Genomic DNA, 18956 nt, shown 5'->3' with positions numbered 1-18956 from the left:
TATTCATGGTTTAAGGATGAACTAATCTAAATTTTGTTTCTAAATAGATTTTATGTTTATTATGTAAAAAACATTTTGTGTGAGAATATAAAACTAAATGTATAAAATAAATAAAATTCGTAGTGAATTAATAACATTAAAAAATAATTTTCTCTCATAAATACTAGAATTCACCGTAGACCTTCGAGATTGGCAGGCTAAAAATTCACATTCTACTTATATGCATAAAAACATTAGCGCCAACTTTTAACTATGATTTTCATAATTAACTGCACGAGATGATATGTTTTTGTGTCAAATTTGTTATTAATCGGGCAATTAGCAGGTAATCGTCGGGTATATCAATAACCAAAGTTTTAAATGTGCAAAACGTCAACGCTTTTTCTAATTTATTGTATATTGAAACACGTCAAATTGAGAGCCATTAATTTAATCTAATTTAATTTGTGTGTATTATTCGTATTGTAAAATGCAAAAGAGAAGTTGAAGCAGAAGGTGGTAGAGTGTAGTGGAAAATGAAGGAATTGCAGAGCTCTAATTATAATGGAATGATGGGTAAAGACTTTTCAATTTTGCGTGGCAGCCATTGTAGCTTAGAATATAATATTTCTGACTTTGTAAGAGAGTGATACTGATGCATACTACATATGATATTCTCTAATTTCACTTATGTGTTTTCCAGGAAAGCCATTAGATTTGCCAGTTCCAATAAATTGACCCAATTTAAAAATTAGACAGCAGCCACCTCTAATTGCAGAGAATCTAGTACTCAACATATGACTAAAATTAATACTTCTTCCATCATCCCATCCCATCCCATTAATATTGGGTTACATTCTTTTTTAGATCATTTCACTATAGTTTAATTATTTTCAATTTTTGGTAAAATTCAGTGTTTTTTTTCTATCTAATTCACTCTTTTATTTTACTTTATCAAATTTTATTATTTCACTAACTTTATTCGCTAACTAGTATACTTTATTCTCTTGCTATTTATCTTTTACATTATTCTTTCACTATTTATATATTTAATTCTCTTTATTAACCTTCCACTTTGACTTGTTAAATATTCATTCCTTAATTTTCATGTCAAAAATGGGATGAAGGGACTACAAACAACACTTTTGAAGATAAATCTATATCCATAGAATGTACGCTGGACCTTTAGGATTACGGCTGGCATATCTGGTATCTTTTTGACCCCTCAAAATATTGTATGACTAGTATAAAAATTGTTTTATACAACTAAATGGATGTACTTTAATAGTGGGAGTTGAAAAGTGAATACTCCACTAAAATTAGTATTTGTATATATTGCTATGTAATATACCCCACTACAAAAAAGACGTAAGTTACCACCGGACTAAATCCATGGGTATAGCAATTTATCCGTTGGTAAGCAGTGTAACCAAGGGAGTACCAACGGATAGAAGCCATAAGTAAAATCAACGTCGGTAATTTTTTTTGCCTAGGGAAATAAGATGTCGGTAAAGTTACCAACGTTGTTGATTAGTAAGGGTAATTACCATACTAACGGCAATTTTCCGTTGGTAATTCTTGATATTTTATTTTAATATACCAACGGCGTTCGTCCGTCGGTAATTTTCCAGAATCCGTATTAACAGTATTTTATTGTTTTTCTACCTACCTATACACAAAATCATGTTTCTAGCTACATTAAATCAATAGTGACCAATAAAATGAGAATCATGATAGAATGAATGAGTAAGCGAATGAATGCATAAGATGTGGTGTAACTGAATAAGTTGTTTTTCTTGTAATTGTGGTGATTTATTTTCTGAGTTGATCGATACGTGTGGAATGATCGTTTTATAATAAGAATTTTGTTTTATACTAATACTTTTTGATATCTTGATGTCAAGAATTGATTGATAATAGATAACTATATATCTTCCATGATTTAATTGATAACAAATAATGTTGTATAATAATTTATAAATATATTATATGACAAATATAAAGTTTCAAAGCAATATATATGTATAAAATCATAAACTGAAGGTCGCCAAAGATTATGAACCTCCTTGTTCTAGTGTTGATGTGACAAATCGTTTATTTGTAGTACTAGTATTTAAAACTAAATCATGAAGACTTATTTCAACTAACAGAAAGCAGACATTAGTTGTCAGAAGGCAGACGATTGTATGGAGCACTCCCAAATGCAGCAACATCACCAGGTCTATTTAATACAATCTGTCATTAATGAGAAATAACAAAACATAGGTCATTTATTAGTAACAGAAAAAAATGTTTAAAAGAAAAGCTTGTGTGTTACCTGATAATCTCCGATAACACAATATTTAAATCCAGCGGCACCATAGTCAAAATAGTATTCCCACTGTTCGAATGAACTTGTCATCAAATCCAAGAGCATGAATTTTACTAACATTAGACAAATTTCCATTAGCAACTTTAAAACAATAATAAAAATTTACTGTTTGCGAGCACAGAAGTGTCAATTTTAGTTACCTTCGGTTTTGGAGAAAGTTGCGACGCCAACTTCGGAGGGTGTGGTAATAATGAAATCCTATTTCTTCTAGGTGCACGACGCTGCATAAAATCAATTCAACCAGACCTGTGTCAATAAATAATATACATTGTACACATTTATTAAGTGCGAAAATATCAATCACCTAAGTCTGGATGCTGCAGCCATTGCATGTATTACTCGGTTAAGTGAAGGCAAACATCCACCATGGAATATGTATTCCTGGGCAAATCCATCCCTGCGCCTCCACTCTTCATATTTCTCATCAGCTACCGCTATGAACTGATGCGAAAGAATCAACTAGTTGTTCTTAGTTTATAATTTAAAGTCGATGTTATTATTTTTATTGGGTTAAGGGGAGAAAAACAAGCCTGTTATTTAAAAAAAAAAAAAAACACTAAAAATGGAAAAAGTAGAGGTTACCTGAAGAACAAGAATACCACTGTCTGCTAATGAAGATTCACAACATTTAAAAAATTCTTCCATATAGTCATGCCCCACATGTTCTATCATCCCACTGAAAATTCAGCACGCGAATTGTTTCATGCATATGTGTGTGTGTAAAGCTGCACTTAATTCAAGAGGTTGGGTTAGTTGGAAACATTAGAACAAGGGACTCACCATGATATTATCCTGTCATATCTGCAGTTTTTAGGCAATTGGCGGTAGTCACAAAGAAGAACTTCAATTTGATCCTGATAATAAAACTTATAACTTGAGGAATCACAAACATGGGAAATCTTTTCTGTACATGTGTATATAACAACTAAATAAAATGTTATTACCTGTAAACCTGCTTCCTTCACTTTTGCTTCTATGTATTGCAGCTGACGCTCTGACAATGTAATGCCTGTATATTTGCATCCTGTTTTTTTAACTACTTCAACTGCTAAACTTCCCCAGCCACACCCTATCTCTAGAATGTGATGGTCTTTATTTATTCTTGCCTGTACCCGAAGGGCATTCAGCATGAGAGTAAGAGAGTTACTATGTGAGCCTCCATTCACAATAAAAAAATACTGTATTAGATTTATATTACAAAATTATTCTATAAAAAAATCGTAGTATATCATAATTTTGAAATAATTTAGATACATAAGATTCTTATATCAAATTTATAAAACCATATATATAGTTACTACAGTATCCTTACAAATTTAAATGAGCATATTATTTGTCTAATAATCTAAGAGAAATTGGTCTTTTGGTGGGTGGTAAGTTATGGATTTAAGGAAACTGCTTCACTCTTCCAGTCTAGTGTGAATATATCTCATCAAGAAAACATAAACTCTTCAATATTCAATCACTGTAATAGAACAGGACGAATAAGTTTCCTGAGGAAGAAAGATAGTAACAAATTATATCTATTCACTCTAAATTTCACATACTAATGTGCAATTGAATTTCACCTTATCAATCAAAGTGTGGACTTTCCGAAGCTGTGCGTTCTTTAAATCTTCAAATGGATTCTGCAATGGCAGTAGGAAGTAAGAATATTGGCACAGACCATCAACAGATCTATCTATTGAAAAATTGAAATCATTAGTATCACCTGGAATATTGCACAAGAATACGTCATTGTTTCATCCAAGAATAGAGAAAACAATTCATTGCTCTGCCAAAAGAAATAAAAAGAAATTGAATTACAATGAAAAGATATCACAATGTACTCATTTATGTAAAAAATTATGACTTTGATATCACATGCACATCCTGTAAGAATATTGGTATACAAGGAAGTACAACAATTTAAAGAAATTAACAAAGATTTATATTCCTGTGTAGTTCTACACTTATTTATAATCCTTTTCAAGCATATGGTCACTTACCAGGTCATAATGGCGCGAGATGTTACGCCGAGCCTGGATCAGTGTGTTCCTCCTGGAAACAAGGTTGATGAAATTTTTTGCAGTTTCTGCTATAGATGTGTAAAGAAATGGTGTCCACCGTTTCCTAGAGATATCAACAAAGTAAAATATACCATCGTATTACGTTCTATAAAGCAATCAGACCTGATCAACACACACACAGGGAAAAACCTCTTGATTATAATTTACCTTTCCATGTTTAACTCGGCACATGCATTCATCTCTGCGTTTCTTATAATCAGCTGCACAATACAAGTCCCATAAAGTCAATATTCAAATAATGACAGTTAAAGAGTTGAGTTATCAAATACTCCCTCCGTCTCATTGAAGATGACCCACTTCCTTTTTAGTTTGTCCCACCAAGATGACTCATTACTTAAAATAGAAACCCCTTTATCTCTACTTTATTCTCTCTACCTAACACACAAAATAAAACTGCATAAAATCTCGTGCCGCCCAAGGAAGGGGTCATCTTCCTTGGGACAGAAGGAGTATTATTAATTTTGGATCAATTTACTTACTAGAAGAAAGTTGAGAAGACCTTCGTTTGCATCAACAAAAGAAATGTCACCATTAATGTAGGCATCGGCAAAACCTAAATCGGCCTCTGTTGCGACCTGTGAGAACAGTATCCAGTTTGATGATAAATACTTATAAAATTAACTATTTTTGAGGGGTAATAACCTAATCTTACCTTCCAATAAAACTGGGGTTTGTGAACTCTCACAATGACCTTTGAATTGCTCTTTCTTCTAGTACCTTCAAATGTAAAGATTTTACCACCTTCTTCCAAAAAGCTGTTTCAACAGTATTTGTCAGTTGTATACTTGTATACATTCTTTTTAAGCAGAAACTGAAGACACATTATGTTATAATGTATATTATAAGCTCACATTAGACATCCCGTAGCAATAAAGCTCTGAAAGAACCTCGTAACAACAAAACAAGCCCCAGTTTCAAGAAGGGATGGAATCATGCATGTGGGGTTATTTGAATAAGTACAGCGTTTTCTAAGCATGCTGTTTGCAGCAAGTATTCCTGCCTGTTAAGATCAATTCATGTTAACAGATAAAAATCTGGGTAGGAATAAAATTGTACTTATGGTGTGATAAAATATACCTTCACCCCATCCTCGGGGAACCCATAGCCTGGAAATATAAAAGGTTATACCAAAAGAGACCATAAGTACTTAAAGGATTGCTGAAAAAGCTTCTAAAGAATTTTAATGCACCTTGATAGGCTCCACAGAACCATAGTCCTCTCTTCCCTTGGATATCATTGAGATTTGACGAAGCCCTGCTTGCAGCAACTGATGGTATAGGATGGCTAGTTGAAAACTTGAAACATGTATCTTTAGGTGTACAAGGTGGATTTAGAGTAGCTAAAAATGGAACTGCAGGTGCACTGATGTTCTGTACATCCATTGAGAAAAAAGGTCTCGCCATACTGGATTATCTAGCGAATAAAGTTGAAAGAAAATCCTTTTAATTGATAGATCATTTAATTCAATGTGCAAAACCTGGACATTGTTGAGCCAATACGTTATACAAGCATTGTCATTGCTATCTCCAAGAATATTCCTCGAGCTCCATGCCCCTCGGATTTTGGGCATCAAATTTTCGTCATGGTGAAGGAAAATACCACTGTAGTAAGAGTTTAAGAGTAGAAGTCGACTACTGACTTTAGAGATTAATCATAAGACAAATTATTATACTACCATCACAGGAAACAGTTTCACAAGATAAAGATTATCATAAAGGAAACCTGTAGGAATATTGAAAAGCACCAAGTATTCTTAATTCATCGTTTGTCGCCTGTTTTCCTAAGATGTTTAGAGCATCTGGAGGATGTGCAGAAATTATTCACCCATCATATTCTTCTTCCAATCCATCCTTGTATGTAATAACACAACCTGCACCATTCTTTTGTTACAGTAATGTGCAAAATGTAAGCTCAAATTAATAGAATGATCAATATATTATTTATATGCAAGACTTCAAATAACAATAAGTTAATGAGAGAAAACAAGGACTAGTCTTTTGACGCATACTTACCCTTATCATTGGTCAAAACCGAATATATTTCAGAACTGGTTTTCACTTGACAGCCTCTACTTTCCAGCTCTTTCTTAATCTGGTGATATATCATGTAGTAAAATCTTATAAGAGTCTTATTTACATTTAATATCTATGAACATGCCTTCTCAGATGATATTTCTAGATTAAAGAATCCAAGAAACTCACTACCTACCCCATCAACATAACTTTGTGAAAGCCATTTTGGTGTAAGTCGTTTAGTGAGACCAAGAAGCTGCAGAAAAGAAAATCATAACAATCATTTTAATAGAAATATATGGTAATGATTGCCACATTCACTAACAAATGTAAATGTCTACCTCAAGAATGTCTTGATTGCTCAAGAATGAAAGTGTTAAATAGGCAGAGAAGGTCATCACTGCTGAAGAGCATGACCAAATTGAAGCACAAATTGGAATCTGAAAACGAAGAACAGAATTCAAAGTCATATTTTTGCTGGCATGGCATGGACAAGTGAGATTTTTGTAATAGTCTTACAAGGAAAGCTTTCTGGAATAACTCAGAGTAACCACGCGATTGAACAAAGTTCCCCAATGTTTCATTCCGGTCAATATCTGGATTGTTATTGAGCTCTTCAATATAACTGCAATTTGTGGAGACATACATTGAGCAGAGACTTGAAAAGGAATTAACTCTAATACCAAAAGAGGCTTATGATAATACTTACAGAGAGGCGTTGTCTCTGAACTTAATGATTTCCTTAATCATTTTCCAAAACCATGGATTCAAGACATTCTTCTTCTGCGCAAAGATACTTGAGAGTCCATTTCGAGTACCCCATTCGAACCCTCGGCCTTCATCCAAGCTCACAGAGTATGAAGTGTCGGAGACCTCGGTATCAACTCCAACACTCTCAAATAATTCCATCACCTCCGGATACATAGCCTGTCCAATAAGCGAATTACAGGTAACAACCACACACGCAATTTTGAAAGCATTAAAAAATGCTTTACTGTCTTCACAATCTTCTAGTATTATGTATGAGTTATGATAAACTTGCAGTTTTTAGATTCACAGCAAATGGAACATTTTTGCCATCAACGCTTACAGGCTAATTTGGTCAGACAAAGTATTTAGTGGGGAAAACAAGTGTTTCCAGCTTACACCAAATCTTCCAGCATCAATCATTCCAATAGCAATAGTCGTATAACAACAACAACAGCGGCATGCAGTTGAAAATTGAAGAACAAGAGAAGAAGAAGAATCATAATCACATTCCATGCCCAGACAGTAAAAAATGCCGTAATTTTTAAGATTCCGGAAAGGCCGAATAAGAGAAGTCGGTCTAAGCAAGGATTCAAGGAATATCTACAGTCAAGCATTTCGTCGACCAATAGATGGGCAACATCCAATGATTAGTTCTGGAGATGTTGTGCTCAATCCTAAACCATACTCCATATAGATTATGGCATGTTCAATCATCCTCGTCCCTTTTTCCACATATTGTTGTGTAAGTCGTTGATGCTATTGCTACATTGTTAGCCTACTATGCAAATATGCAATTTCCGTAACACTTGCGTATATATAAATATAAATTAGAGCAATTTGTCGGAAAAATCGTGAAATTTGGGTAGGTTTTGGTCAAAATATGTATAACATGAACGCCGAAAATCACAATTTTTTTGCAAACTAACAGAAGTTAATGACTTTAGTATATATAAATATAGAATACGTCCTATAAATAAAAGCAATCCTCTAATGAATAAAATTAATTATTACTCCCTTCGTCCCGGATAATTCGGGTCACTTTGACCAGACACGAGTTTTAAGAATTGTAATGAAAAGTGAGTTGGAAAAGTTAGTGGAATGTGGGTCCTACCTTTATATATTAGTTTTATAATAAAATGTGAATAGGAATGAGTTAGTGGAATATGAGGTCCACTGCCAAAAATGGTAAAAGTGAAATGAGACAAATTATGTGGGACGAACCGAAATGGAAAACTGAGACGAATTATCCGGGACGGAGGGAGACAGGGAGTACGTAGTAATTGATAATTGGAGTTTAAATTAAAGAAATAATGTTTTAATTAAAAGTTATTTTCTTGTACGTATTTATCTCGTTTTCATTAGAATGTCATTTTATGATGTTTATTTATTAAATATTTTATTTCCTTTTTATTATTTTGATACTGTTCATTTCATTTATACTTTATTTATACTTTATTATAAAATTAGTACTACTATATTGTTATTCACACAATGGTATAAATTTTGTGTTCCAAGTAATAGTACTATTTTAATGTAAAGTTTTCTTTGATGATTGAATTCAAATTTAGTTTATTCGTAAAACAAACACAAAATGTTCTCGTCCACGAGCTAATGTAATCTGTAAATGCTAGGTACAATCTAAGAAACTTGTGGTTATATTATACTATAAACATTATTAATTATTGAGAGTAAAATCGGTTAATTTATATAGCATTTTGAATCATATTTAACAGAATTCTTATAAGTTGTATGTCATGTTGGCGAAATATTAAACACAATACTACTTTTATTTGACAAAATAAAGCTCTAAAAATAAAGAAAACAAAATAAATTTAATAAAAACACAAAGAATTCAATTAGAAACACACATATGTGACGCTACGCTACAAAAATTAATACACAAAACCTTGTTTCTCTCTTTTCACAAACGCTAGGAACACATTTTAGGGATTTTCCTAAAATATTCTTGGATTATTGGGAAAATACCAAACCAATCTAAAAGTTCATGATTTATGGTACTAATTTGAAAGTTCATGGGAAAAACCAAAATTTGGGCAAAGTTCATGATATTAGGGACCAATTTTCCTATATTATACTATAACATTATTAATTATTGACATGAAGTAATAAAGGAATGATATGCAACATATGTGAGCTCCGTATGTAAACACCACTCTCGTTTAATTCATGTTTATCGTTGTTTGTTTCGATTTATATATTTAGTGTGATTCTTTCAATTTATATATTTAGTGTGATTCTAATACATTAAAAAATTAATAAAATTCACAAAGCTCAATTTGCCCGTTTTCTCGATAATTTTAAATAAATTAATAAAATAACAAATCAAACTTTGATTTTTATGAATTTTGTGAAATTAAAAATTTCAATAACATTTTTAATGTATTAGACCCAAACTAAATATATAAATCGAAGTGAACAATGTTAAACGTGCGTCAAGCGAGATAAGGAATTCACATAAGTTATACTACCTCCGTCCCTGAAAATTTGATACAGTTTACTATTTTGGTCCGTCCCTGAAAATTTGATACACTTTACTTTTATCATTTTTGGTAGTGGACCACATATTCCACTAACTCATTCCTACTCACATTTTATTATAAAACTAATACTTTAAAAGTAGGACCCACATCCCACCAACTTTTTCAACTCACTTTCCATTACATTTCTTAAAACCCGTGTCGGGTCAAAGTGTAGCAAATTTTGGGGGACGGAGGTAGTATATCATATCATTCCTCTCCGGAGTAATATTTGTTTTAAGGTTAACCTGTTGTTGACATGAATATAACATTAAGGCGTGGAATAAATGATTTTCTCTCCTCACGGAAAAATTAAAAAGAGTAATTTGAGTTTTAGAAAGCCAGAGAATTTGGTACCCGAGCAAAAATAGCAAAACCAATATCAAGACGAATGCCATCAATCGTAGCGGTCTTGGCTTGGCCGCCTAAGCTCGTCTCCTTCTCGTGTACCACCACCTCCAACCCTTCCTTCGCCAATACATACGCCGCCGCCAGCCCGCTTACGCCACCGCCTATCACCGCCACTCTCATCATCTTTGACATTGATCTATATACTATATTACTCCTAGTTCATTCATAAGATATTTATCAGTGGATTTGAAAATAGAAATGTCATTTTTTAAGGAAATTGCTACATGCATTAGGAACAAGTTAATTTTGCGCCATATAATATTTTTTTTTCAACGTAGAATGTAATGTTTACCTCGTAGTGATGTTGTAAGGTGAGATTAGAACAAAAAGTATTGTAATATTGGAAGATTTGACAACTCCTTACATAGTTGTGTCGATTATAATATTCAAATGTATAATATGCACAATATTAAGGTGTCTAGCTACTTAATTAGATATAATTTCAAGGGACATGTAGCTAACATTTAGATTCAACAAATTAATTAGAAATAAAGTAGTACTCCCTTCGTCCCATTGAAGATGACTCACTTTCCTTTTTGGTTTGTCCCAATTAAGATGACTCATTGTTAAAAATGGAAACACCTTTTATCTCTACTTTATTCATTCTCTTACTTTGCTCTCTCTACTTAACACACAAAATTAAGTTGCATAAAATTCCATGTCGCTCAAGGAAGTGATCATATTCCTTGAGAAGGAGGGAGGACAAGATAGACTAAGTTAAAGTTAATCCATCTTCTCGATGATACCAATGCTTTCCTAAAATGAGTAGTGAGGGTCGATTTTCTTATTTTGGTACCTAGTCCATATAAGGGTGACCCAACCTATGTTTGTTATTATTGTTACCTCAACTATACACATAAATAGAACGGCATTAGGTTTGGTATCCACCTATTATTATTATTAAACCCTTTTTTAAATTCAAATTTGTTTAAAATTTCTCTATTATATATACACGTTCATATCTGTAACTTTACGAATCCATAAGTGTCAATTAATTCCTTGAACCTATTTAAATTTATATAATTAATATCAAAATAATAAAACAGAGTTATTATCATATGTTGCATTTTTCTATGCTTCTACTGTTCATTGAAAGTTAGTACTACTAGCTAGATTATTATTTTGTGCAGAAGATCATGTTTTAAACAAGTTTGTATTGTTCGAGCTTGGGTCGACACATTTTTCAGAGCCCAACTCGTGAAAAGTTCAACAACATACAATTTGAGCTCGAGTTCGATAAAAAAAATTATTTATACACTAGTATTTATTTTTATTATTAAAACTCAAAATCTAAACCAAAACTTAATTGTTCGATGAATTGCTTAATAGCTCGTGCTAAAATGGAAAAGTTTATAATACATCTAATATGGGATACATGACAGATAGAAAAGTTGATCTCCAAATTTATACTGATCATCATAAAGTTACAGTTTAACAGCAGTAAATTAAGCAAAAGGGTATTTTTCAGACAAAAACTCGTGTGCATTGTTGGAAATTTTTTGACACATAAAATATAGGAACACTCAACAAAGATGAAATATGGAGGATAAGTATTTATAGGCTTCTCACAAAAGGATTACAAAATACAATCAAGCGTGCTTCTGCACAACAACAAAAACTCTCACAATTTTTCCAACTTAGGGCTACGGCTCTTTTCCACTCCAACTCACACAATTCCTTTTCTTTCTTTCTATCTAAGAGCTTCGGCTCTTACAAAGACTCACTCTTCCTTTCTCTCTTAAGAGCTTCGGCTCTTAAAACACTCACTCTTCCTTTCTATCTACTATGAGCTACGGCTCATTCTCTCTGAATCTCATTCACTACATTTCTTTTTTTTCTCTTATGATTAATCTTACAATGAACACAACTAGGCTATATATAGGAGAATATTTGCTAGCTATGATATACATATGCACTACGTCACCTACTTTCTTAATGTAGAAGATAACAAATGTTATCCACTAAATCCACCTCCTAGTGATCAATATGGTACGTGGCTTTCATGTAGCCATGAGGAAACAAAATTTCCTCCACATATGATAAGTAGGTGATGCACCTACTTCATCACTTTTCTTAATCTTGAAGCAATTGAGTTTAATAAACTCAGCATCTCCCTTAAACTCAATTCTTCATGGTCTTCATTCCGAGCATAAACTCAATCTTCATGTCTTGCGCAGCATCCGCATAGGAAACAAAATCCGCATCCATATGAAAACAAATAAGATTCACATTTTCTTCTCCAGCTCCATCAACTTCTTCAGTTATTTCCTCTTGTCTTTTCATTTGATTCACAATAACTAATGTTCTTGTGAAATAGTTGAAATACTCTCCGTTTTAGACATGGCCAAACTTTCGAGCTCGCCACGTAGAATCTGCAGTCGAACTCGTATCGCCTTATCAACGCCGGCGAAAGCATTCTTCAGAATCTCCCAGGCTTGTTTCGACGTGGTGGCTGCACTTACTTTCTCAAATGTGGTTTCATCAATACCTTGATAGATATTGAATAATGCCTTCTTGTCTCGTTTCCTTGCATCTCTGATGGCGTTCTTCTGGTTGTTCGTCAGTGCATCTTCGGCTTCTTGGGAAGCAGGTTCGGTGTAGCCGTCTTGAACAATATCCCACAACTCTTGTGATTGCAACAAGACTCGCATCTGAATACTCCAATTTCCATAATTGTGTTTCTCTAATTTGGGAATTTGGGGTTGAACCATGTTCAACGTTGCCGCCATAGGTAGGATCGAGTGGCTCTAGATACCAGATTTGTTGGAAATTTTTTGACACACAAAATATAGGAACACTCAACAAAGATGAAATATTGAGGATAAGTATTGATAGGCTTCTCACAAAAGGATTACAAAATACAATCAAACGTGCTTCTGCACAACAACAAAAACTCTCGCAATTTTTCCAACTTAGGGCTACGGCTCTTTTCCACTCCAACTCACACAATTCCTTTTCTTTCTTTCTATCTAAGAGCTTCGGCTCTTAAAACACTCACTCTTCCTTTCTCTCTACTATGAGCTACGGCTCATTCTCTCCGAATCTCATTCACTACATTTCTTTTTTTTTCTCTTATGATTAATCTTACAATGAACACAACTAAGCTATATATAGGACAATATTTGCTAGCTATGATATACATATGCACTACGTCACCTACTTTCTTAATGTAGAAGATAACAAATGTTATCCACTAAATCCACCTCCTAGTGATCAATATGGTACGTGGCTTTCATGTAGCCATGAGGAAATAAAATTTCCTCCACATATGATAAGTAGGTGATGCACCTACTTCATCACTTTTCTTAATCTTGAAGCAATTGAGTTTAATAAACTCAACATGCATCACCCCTTATAAAATACAACTATAGTTTATACTATTTCATAACTGGGATCTATTATTTTAACTAATGCAACATTATGCCAAAGAACAACATGAGAAATCAGTTGGCAGAAGGCAGAAGGTTGTATGCGAAAGCCAGCCAGCCAAAACTATTTAAAATGAAACAATAAGTGTATTATTCGATTTTCTGATAGCACCAATGGAACAAATAAAAAGAAAGAAAAGAGGTTGCCTTATTTTGTAAAACATAAAATCAAACGTCTACATATTAATAGGATCAACGAACAAAGCAACGATGTGAGGCTTGAGAACCTTCTCAGGTTGAGTGTATCCATCTTCGTTGCCTTTGTAAGTAACATCAATTATGCGTTCAAGATTCAGAATCCGCATCAAAACATCTCTGGAATATGGAGATGGCCTCATACACTCCTCATTTATATCCTTCCATGCGTCTGTTGCTATTTCAAAGAATTTAGCCACCGCTTCTTCTATTGTGGCGCCATTGTCTCTCATGTACGATTCTATGCCTGTTGCACTCTGACCTCTTTCTTTTTCGACCTCATAAGTAGCTATGTCGTCAATGACTCGACATATGAGTAGCCCTGCCACAAGCATTTTAGGCTTCTCACTTAGCCATTCGAAGTCTTCCTTGGTCGCAGATTCATCCCCCAGCAACGCCGTTGTTGTGTGGTAACAGTAAGTGCAAGTGATGAGGGCATTCTTTAGATACTCCTCAAATGGTGGTAAATATCCTTGTATGAACCACTTGGCCTCAACATGGTAGCTTCTCACCAATTCTTTGAGCTATTTTAGAAATACAAATAACATTATCAGATTATATAAATCATATGATATTTCTTAAGTGCATGTATAAAGGAATAATTAATGTTTGAACTCGTACAGATTCTATGGCATAGTGTGCAGCGTAGGATCTTCCTTCTTTAGCCAATTCTTCTTCAAATTGTTCATAGAGTTCCAAAAGAGCTTTATAGAATGGCTTCACATACTCAGGTAGTTTATCCATCTCTTCAATATTCCACCTGAATAATAAAGCAATTGATCAAGTTGTGCACCAACCAAGTCAAGAAGAATTGTAACAGTGTAAGTTTAGAGGTCTACCTCTCTATTGCCTCAGTAAAAATGTCGAGCTCTTCAATGACACCGTAAGCATCATAAGTGTCATCTATGATTGAGGTCATGGCGATAGTTTTAGTGAGCATGACACGAGCACGAGAGAACTGTGGCTCATGGTATACTCCCATAGCCCAAAAGAAGCACTCCACCACTCTATCTCTTGCATATGGAAGTTTCGAGACAAGGTCCAGTTCTTTCCACCACCTACACATATACATGTACAACATCAATATTAATTAGTTTTTACTATATATTAAGAAGTATTGATAACAAATAAAAGGCCTCGGTCATCATATATATTACCTTGAGACTTCATGTAGCTCCTCCTTGTGTAGCATTTGCAATAGATTATAGTCCAATTTAGCAAACCTCAAGAGAGATTCATTCTTGTCTTGGTATTCTTCATAGATGGAGATAAAGTAACGAGCTTCAATTCTTGGATTTCCGTAGTGCAAGGGTTGAATTAGAGCATGCACAACCTGTTTGCTAAGAGGAGATTCAAGGTGTGGCGCTATGGACTTGAGAGTGGCAGTAGCAAATTCAAGCGCATCATCCAGTATAGTTTCTCCACGTGTTCTCAGGTACGAGGCTTCATACAGACTTAACAAACCCTTGCCGTCATTCTTAAGGCCTTCTTGGAATTTGCCATTCACATCGACCCATCTTGCAAAAATGTCTGCTTCACCAATAGTAGTATTTATATTAGTATTTTGATATTTGCAGAGCTGTGAAATTTGGAGTATAAGTGATAACAGACCAGAAGATAAACGGTGGCCATGCTGCCTGAATAGACGGAAATGAAGTGCAACAGTGTACAAATCATACGACTTATCATCACTATAATCCGTATTTACATTGAAGAAATGGTGCAGTTTATCTTCAATCTCCTTTTCAAAGTGATATGAAATGCCAAGACGTTCGAGCGTGTCAATAAGGTTCATTGCTTCAACTAGATTGTTTCCAGCAGCTGCCATCATATCCAAAACTTCATTCTTACACACTTCAACTGCACTGGAATGTTTTTGAGCAGCCTATATGTATTTGAAAAACATCAATATAGTAATATGTCAGAATGAAAGTGAATACTATATATGTTATACACTGAAATTAATTAGAGTAAGAATGATGAAAGTACCTTAGCAGTAGAACCGTGTTTGATGAACTGATCGCCCCACAAGCTCGGGGAGAAATTGGCGACAGGTCGCTGAATTTCTACTAGTGATTGTGGTGGAGCCATTAATTTAATTTTTGTGTAGTATTAGTATGCAAAATGCAAAGAGAAGTTGAAGCAGAAGGGGGTAGAGTGTAGTGCAAAATGAAGGAGTTGCAGAGCTCTATTTGTAATGGAATGATGTTAGACTTTTCAACTATGAGTGGCAGCCAACTTTGCCGATTGTAGCTTGGAATATAATAGTACTATCTTTGTAAGAGAGTGAGACTGATGCAGTGTATGCTAAATATGACTAATGGATTATTCTCTAATTTCACTTGTGTGTGTTTTCCAGGAATGAGCCATTAGATTTGCCAGTTCTAATAAATTGACCCGAATTAAAAATTTGACAACAGACACCTCTAATTGCGGAGAATCTAGTACTCAACATAAGACTATAATTTATACTTCTCCCATCCCATCCCATCCCATTAGTATTGAGTTACATTCATTCTTTAGATCATTTCATTATAGTTGAATTATTTCCAATTTTGGCAAAATTTAATATTTTCTTTTTATCTTATTCTCTCTTATTTTACTTTATCAAATTTTATTATTTCTCTTACTTTATTCACCGACTAATAATTTATTCTCTTGCAATTTATATTTTACATTATTCTTTCCCTATTTATATATTTCATTCTCTTTATTAACATTCCACTTGACTTATTAAATATTCATTCCTTAATTTTTATGTCAAAAATGGGATGAAGGGACTACACACTGCACTTTTGAAGATAAATTAATCTATATCCATAGAATATACGCTGCACTTTTGGATTAAGGCTGGCATGCCTGGTATCCTTTTTTGACCCCTCAAAATATTGTATGAAGAATTATTTTATACAAATAAAACAATTATATTTTTATATCTCTCTTTACTAATTTTAATCAGGTGAATACACATATATAAATATAGAGGCATTAATATTTATTTATCCATTCTCCAAACTTCTCGGTAAATAAAACCCAATAATCACCCTCTCCCCCACCTGAAAAACTGAATGTCGTGTAATTCGCCAGAATGTGTTATTTCCCCTGTCCCGTTTTAGCAGTCTCAATCACTTTTGAGCACTCGTTTTGTAAAAATGATACAATAAATAGTTAAAATGGAGAAATGATTAAGTAAAAGATAGAATAATACAGTGAAGACTCTTCTTTACATTATTCTTTCTCTTATTTTACCATTTCACAACTTTAACTGCGTATTTATTATCATTTTTACAATATGAGTGCTCAAGAGTGACTGGGACTGATAAAACGCGACATATGGACGTAGAATATATTACTTGATTGACGTCATTACATTTATGCATTAGCGACTACTTTCTTTAATGATTCTTCTGCTAATATTGTGGCAGTTAGGTGTCAAAAAAATTATTGTGGCAGTTTCTTTTTTTATCATGAATTATTAGTATTTTTTTTGTATTTAGATCGGGATGCTAAACTAGAATTTACTTCATAACGATTTTCTAGTGCGTGACTGAAATTTCAAAATTAAATTTTTTTAATACTTGAATATTTGATCTTAGCATAGACTTATGTACGCATGAGCAATTACAGGTCATAAATTCCAATTGGCATTTCCTTTGTTTGGAAATTGACGAGGAAAAATAAAATATGGAGCAGTAAAATATACAGTTTCAATAAATTTCATTATCATGTTCTACCGAAATTATATGTCTGGCCAGTCTGGGTAGAGAACTAGAGTTGGACAAATGATTTATTTTTGGATGAGCATTACAATCTATTCTTGTAATAGATCAGAGTCCAAAATGTTTGCTGCTAAAGTTCAAAGAACTCAGCATATTAAATTCCTCTATTTAGTAGTAGTATATAATATACCCTCATTGTCCGCCATTAAATGTTCTAATTTTCCTTTTCTCCTTTTCTGTGATTAGCCAATATATATTTTATTTCATTTTTACTTTATTTGGTATATGGACTTTGCATTCCACTAATTTAATCAACTTACATTTTATCGTAAAACTAATATTTAAAAGTAGGTCGAACATTCTACTATTTTATAGAATCAAATAATTTCTTAAAACTTGTGTCGATCAGATATGGAATATTTAATCATGGATGGTGGAAATACTAATTAAAATGGAGAGGAAAGAGTATGTTGTCTTCTATTGTACTAACTTGCAATATATTTAGTGCTAGTTGCAGTATATACGGCCATTTCTTAATTCATTAGGAAATATTTACTGTTGTTATGAATCCGATTCCTATCTATTGCTAAACTATTCGGCTTCTCCGTCTCTATATATGATCAATAGATAGAAATATAATATAATATAGTTGCGTTCAGTTTCTTAAATAAAATAATAATATTAAGATATAATTTATGATAGAATTGTGAGATTAAATATCTCATGATTATTCGTTTAGGATTAAATTGTAGATTGAGTCTCATGGACCAAACACATTATATATTTAATCTCAAATACAATTTTACAAACCAAACACCCCTCCTATAAATTAATTAATGTGGGTTTAATTTCCACCAAGACGGCTGGACTCAAATTTATACTACTATCTTATAAATTTCTAATCATGTTTTCTTCTCTTCTATTGTATTTGTCCTTTGTTATTCTGAGTCAAGTCAACAATTGCCATAAGAATTCACTAGGATAATAAGAATATTCAAATACAATGGTATATATCTGTATTTTACATCTTCAGATTTCATTACTTATAATTTTAACTTATACCTTCTTCTAAAAAACAGCTGTTATAAACTTTCATCACTATTCCTTTTCTTAAAAATATTATTAAAAAAATATAAAAAGGCTCTAGCTCACACTTTTATTAGAATTTTGCAAATACAATATATATATATAAATGACTCATATACTATTCATCTGAAATAACTCGAATTCCACACTTATTTAAATTGATAAAAAACCATCTTACCAATTAAAAATATGTTGTCATTTTCCATCACTGATTAATACACCATCCATCCCAAGATAAACGAGTCATATTCCTTTTTGGGATGTCCCTCCATAAGTGAGTCATTTCTCTTTTTGGCAAAAAAATCTTATATCGTACTTTATTTTCTACCTACTTTATTCTCTCTTTATAGCTCTACTTTTCACTATCTCTCATACTTTACTCTCTCCACTTTAACTATT

The 18956-nt window shown here is 33.1% G+C and overlaps 1 protein-coding gene and 1 pseudogene across 1 annotated transcript; both read right to left on the bottom strand.

The window, feature by feature from the left end:
- Window positions 1-1989: 1989 nt before the first annotated feature.
- On the bottom strand, window positions 1990-10500 carry LOC125191904 (annotated as a pseudogene).
- A 3181-nt stretch (window positions 10501-13681) lies between these two features.
- LOC125196621 ((-)-5-epieremophilene synthase STPS3-like) lies at window positions 13682-15895 on the bottom strand. The gene is made up of 6 exons (XM_048095213.1): window positions 15742-15895; window positions 15364-15637; window positions 14910-15282; window positions 14592-14810; window positions 14374-14512; window positions 13682-14276 (listed from the first exon to the last, which is right to left on the bottom strand). Exons 1-6 carry the CDS (start codon window positions 15841-15843, stop codon window positions 13734-13736), a joined length of 1650 nt encoding a protein of 549 aa, XP_047951170.1. The 5' UTR covers window positions 15844-15895; the 3' UTR covers window positions 13682-13733.
- Window positions 15896-18956: the final 3061 nt, after the last annotated feature.

The sequence above is a fragment of the Salvia hispanica genome, chromosome 6 (assembly GCF_023119035.1).
Source record: "Salvia hispanica cultivar TCC Black 2014 chromosome 6, UniMelb_Shisp_WGS_1.0, whole genome shotgun sequence".
NCBI classification, from domain to species: domain Eukaryota; kingdom Viridiplantae; phylum Streptophyta; class Magnoliopsida; order Lamiales; family Lamiaceae; genus Salvia; species Salvia hispanica.
Note: the sequence above shows the minus strand (reverse complement) of the source record. Positions and strands in the feature narration are given on the sequence as shown.

What these genes read in the sequence shown, in the direction of transcription:
- LOC125196621 (XM_048095213.1), bottom strand. Translation starts at nt 15,843, where the DNA reads ATGGCTCCACCACAATCACTAGTAGAAATTCAGCGACCTGTCGCCAAT. An exon ending in TGGCCACCGTTTATCTTCTG is followed by an intron (nt 15,283 to 15,363) that starts GTCTGTTATCAC and finishes TTGGTGAAGCAG; the next exon opens with ACATTTTTGCAAGATGGGTC. An exon ending in GAGCTACATGAAGTCTCAAG is followed by an intron (nt 14,811 to 14,909) that starts GTAATATATATG and finishes GTATATGTGTAG; the next exon opens with GTGGTGGAAAGAACTGGACC.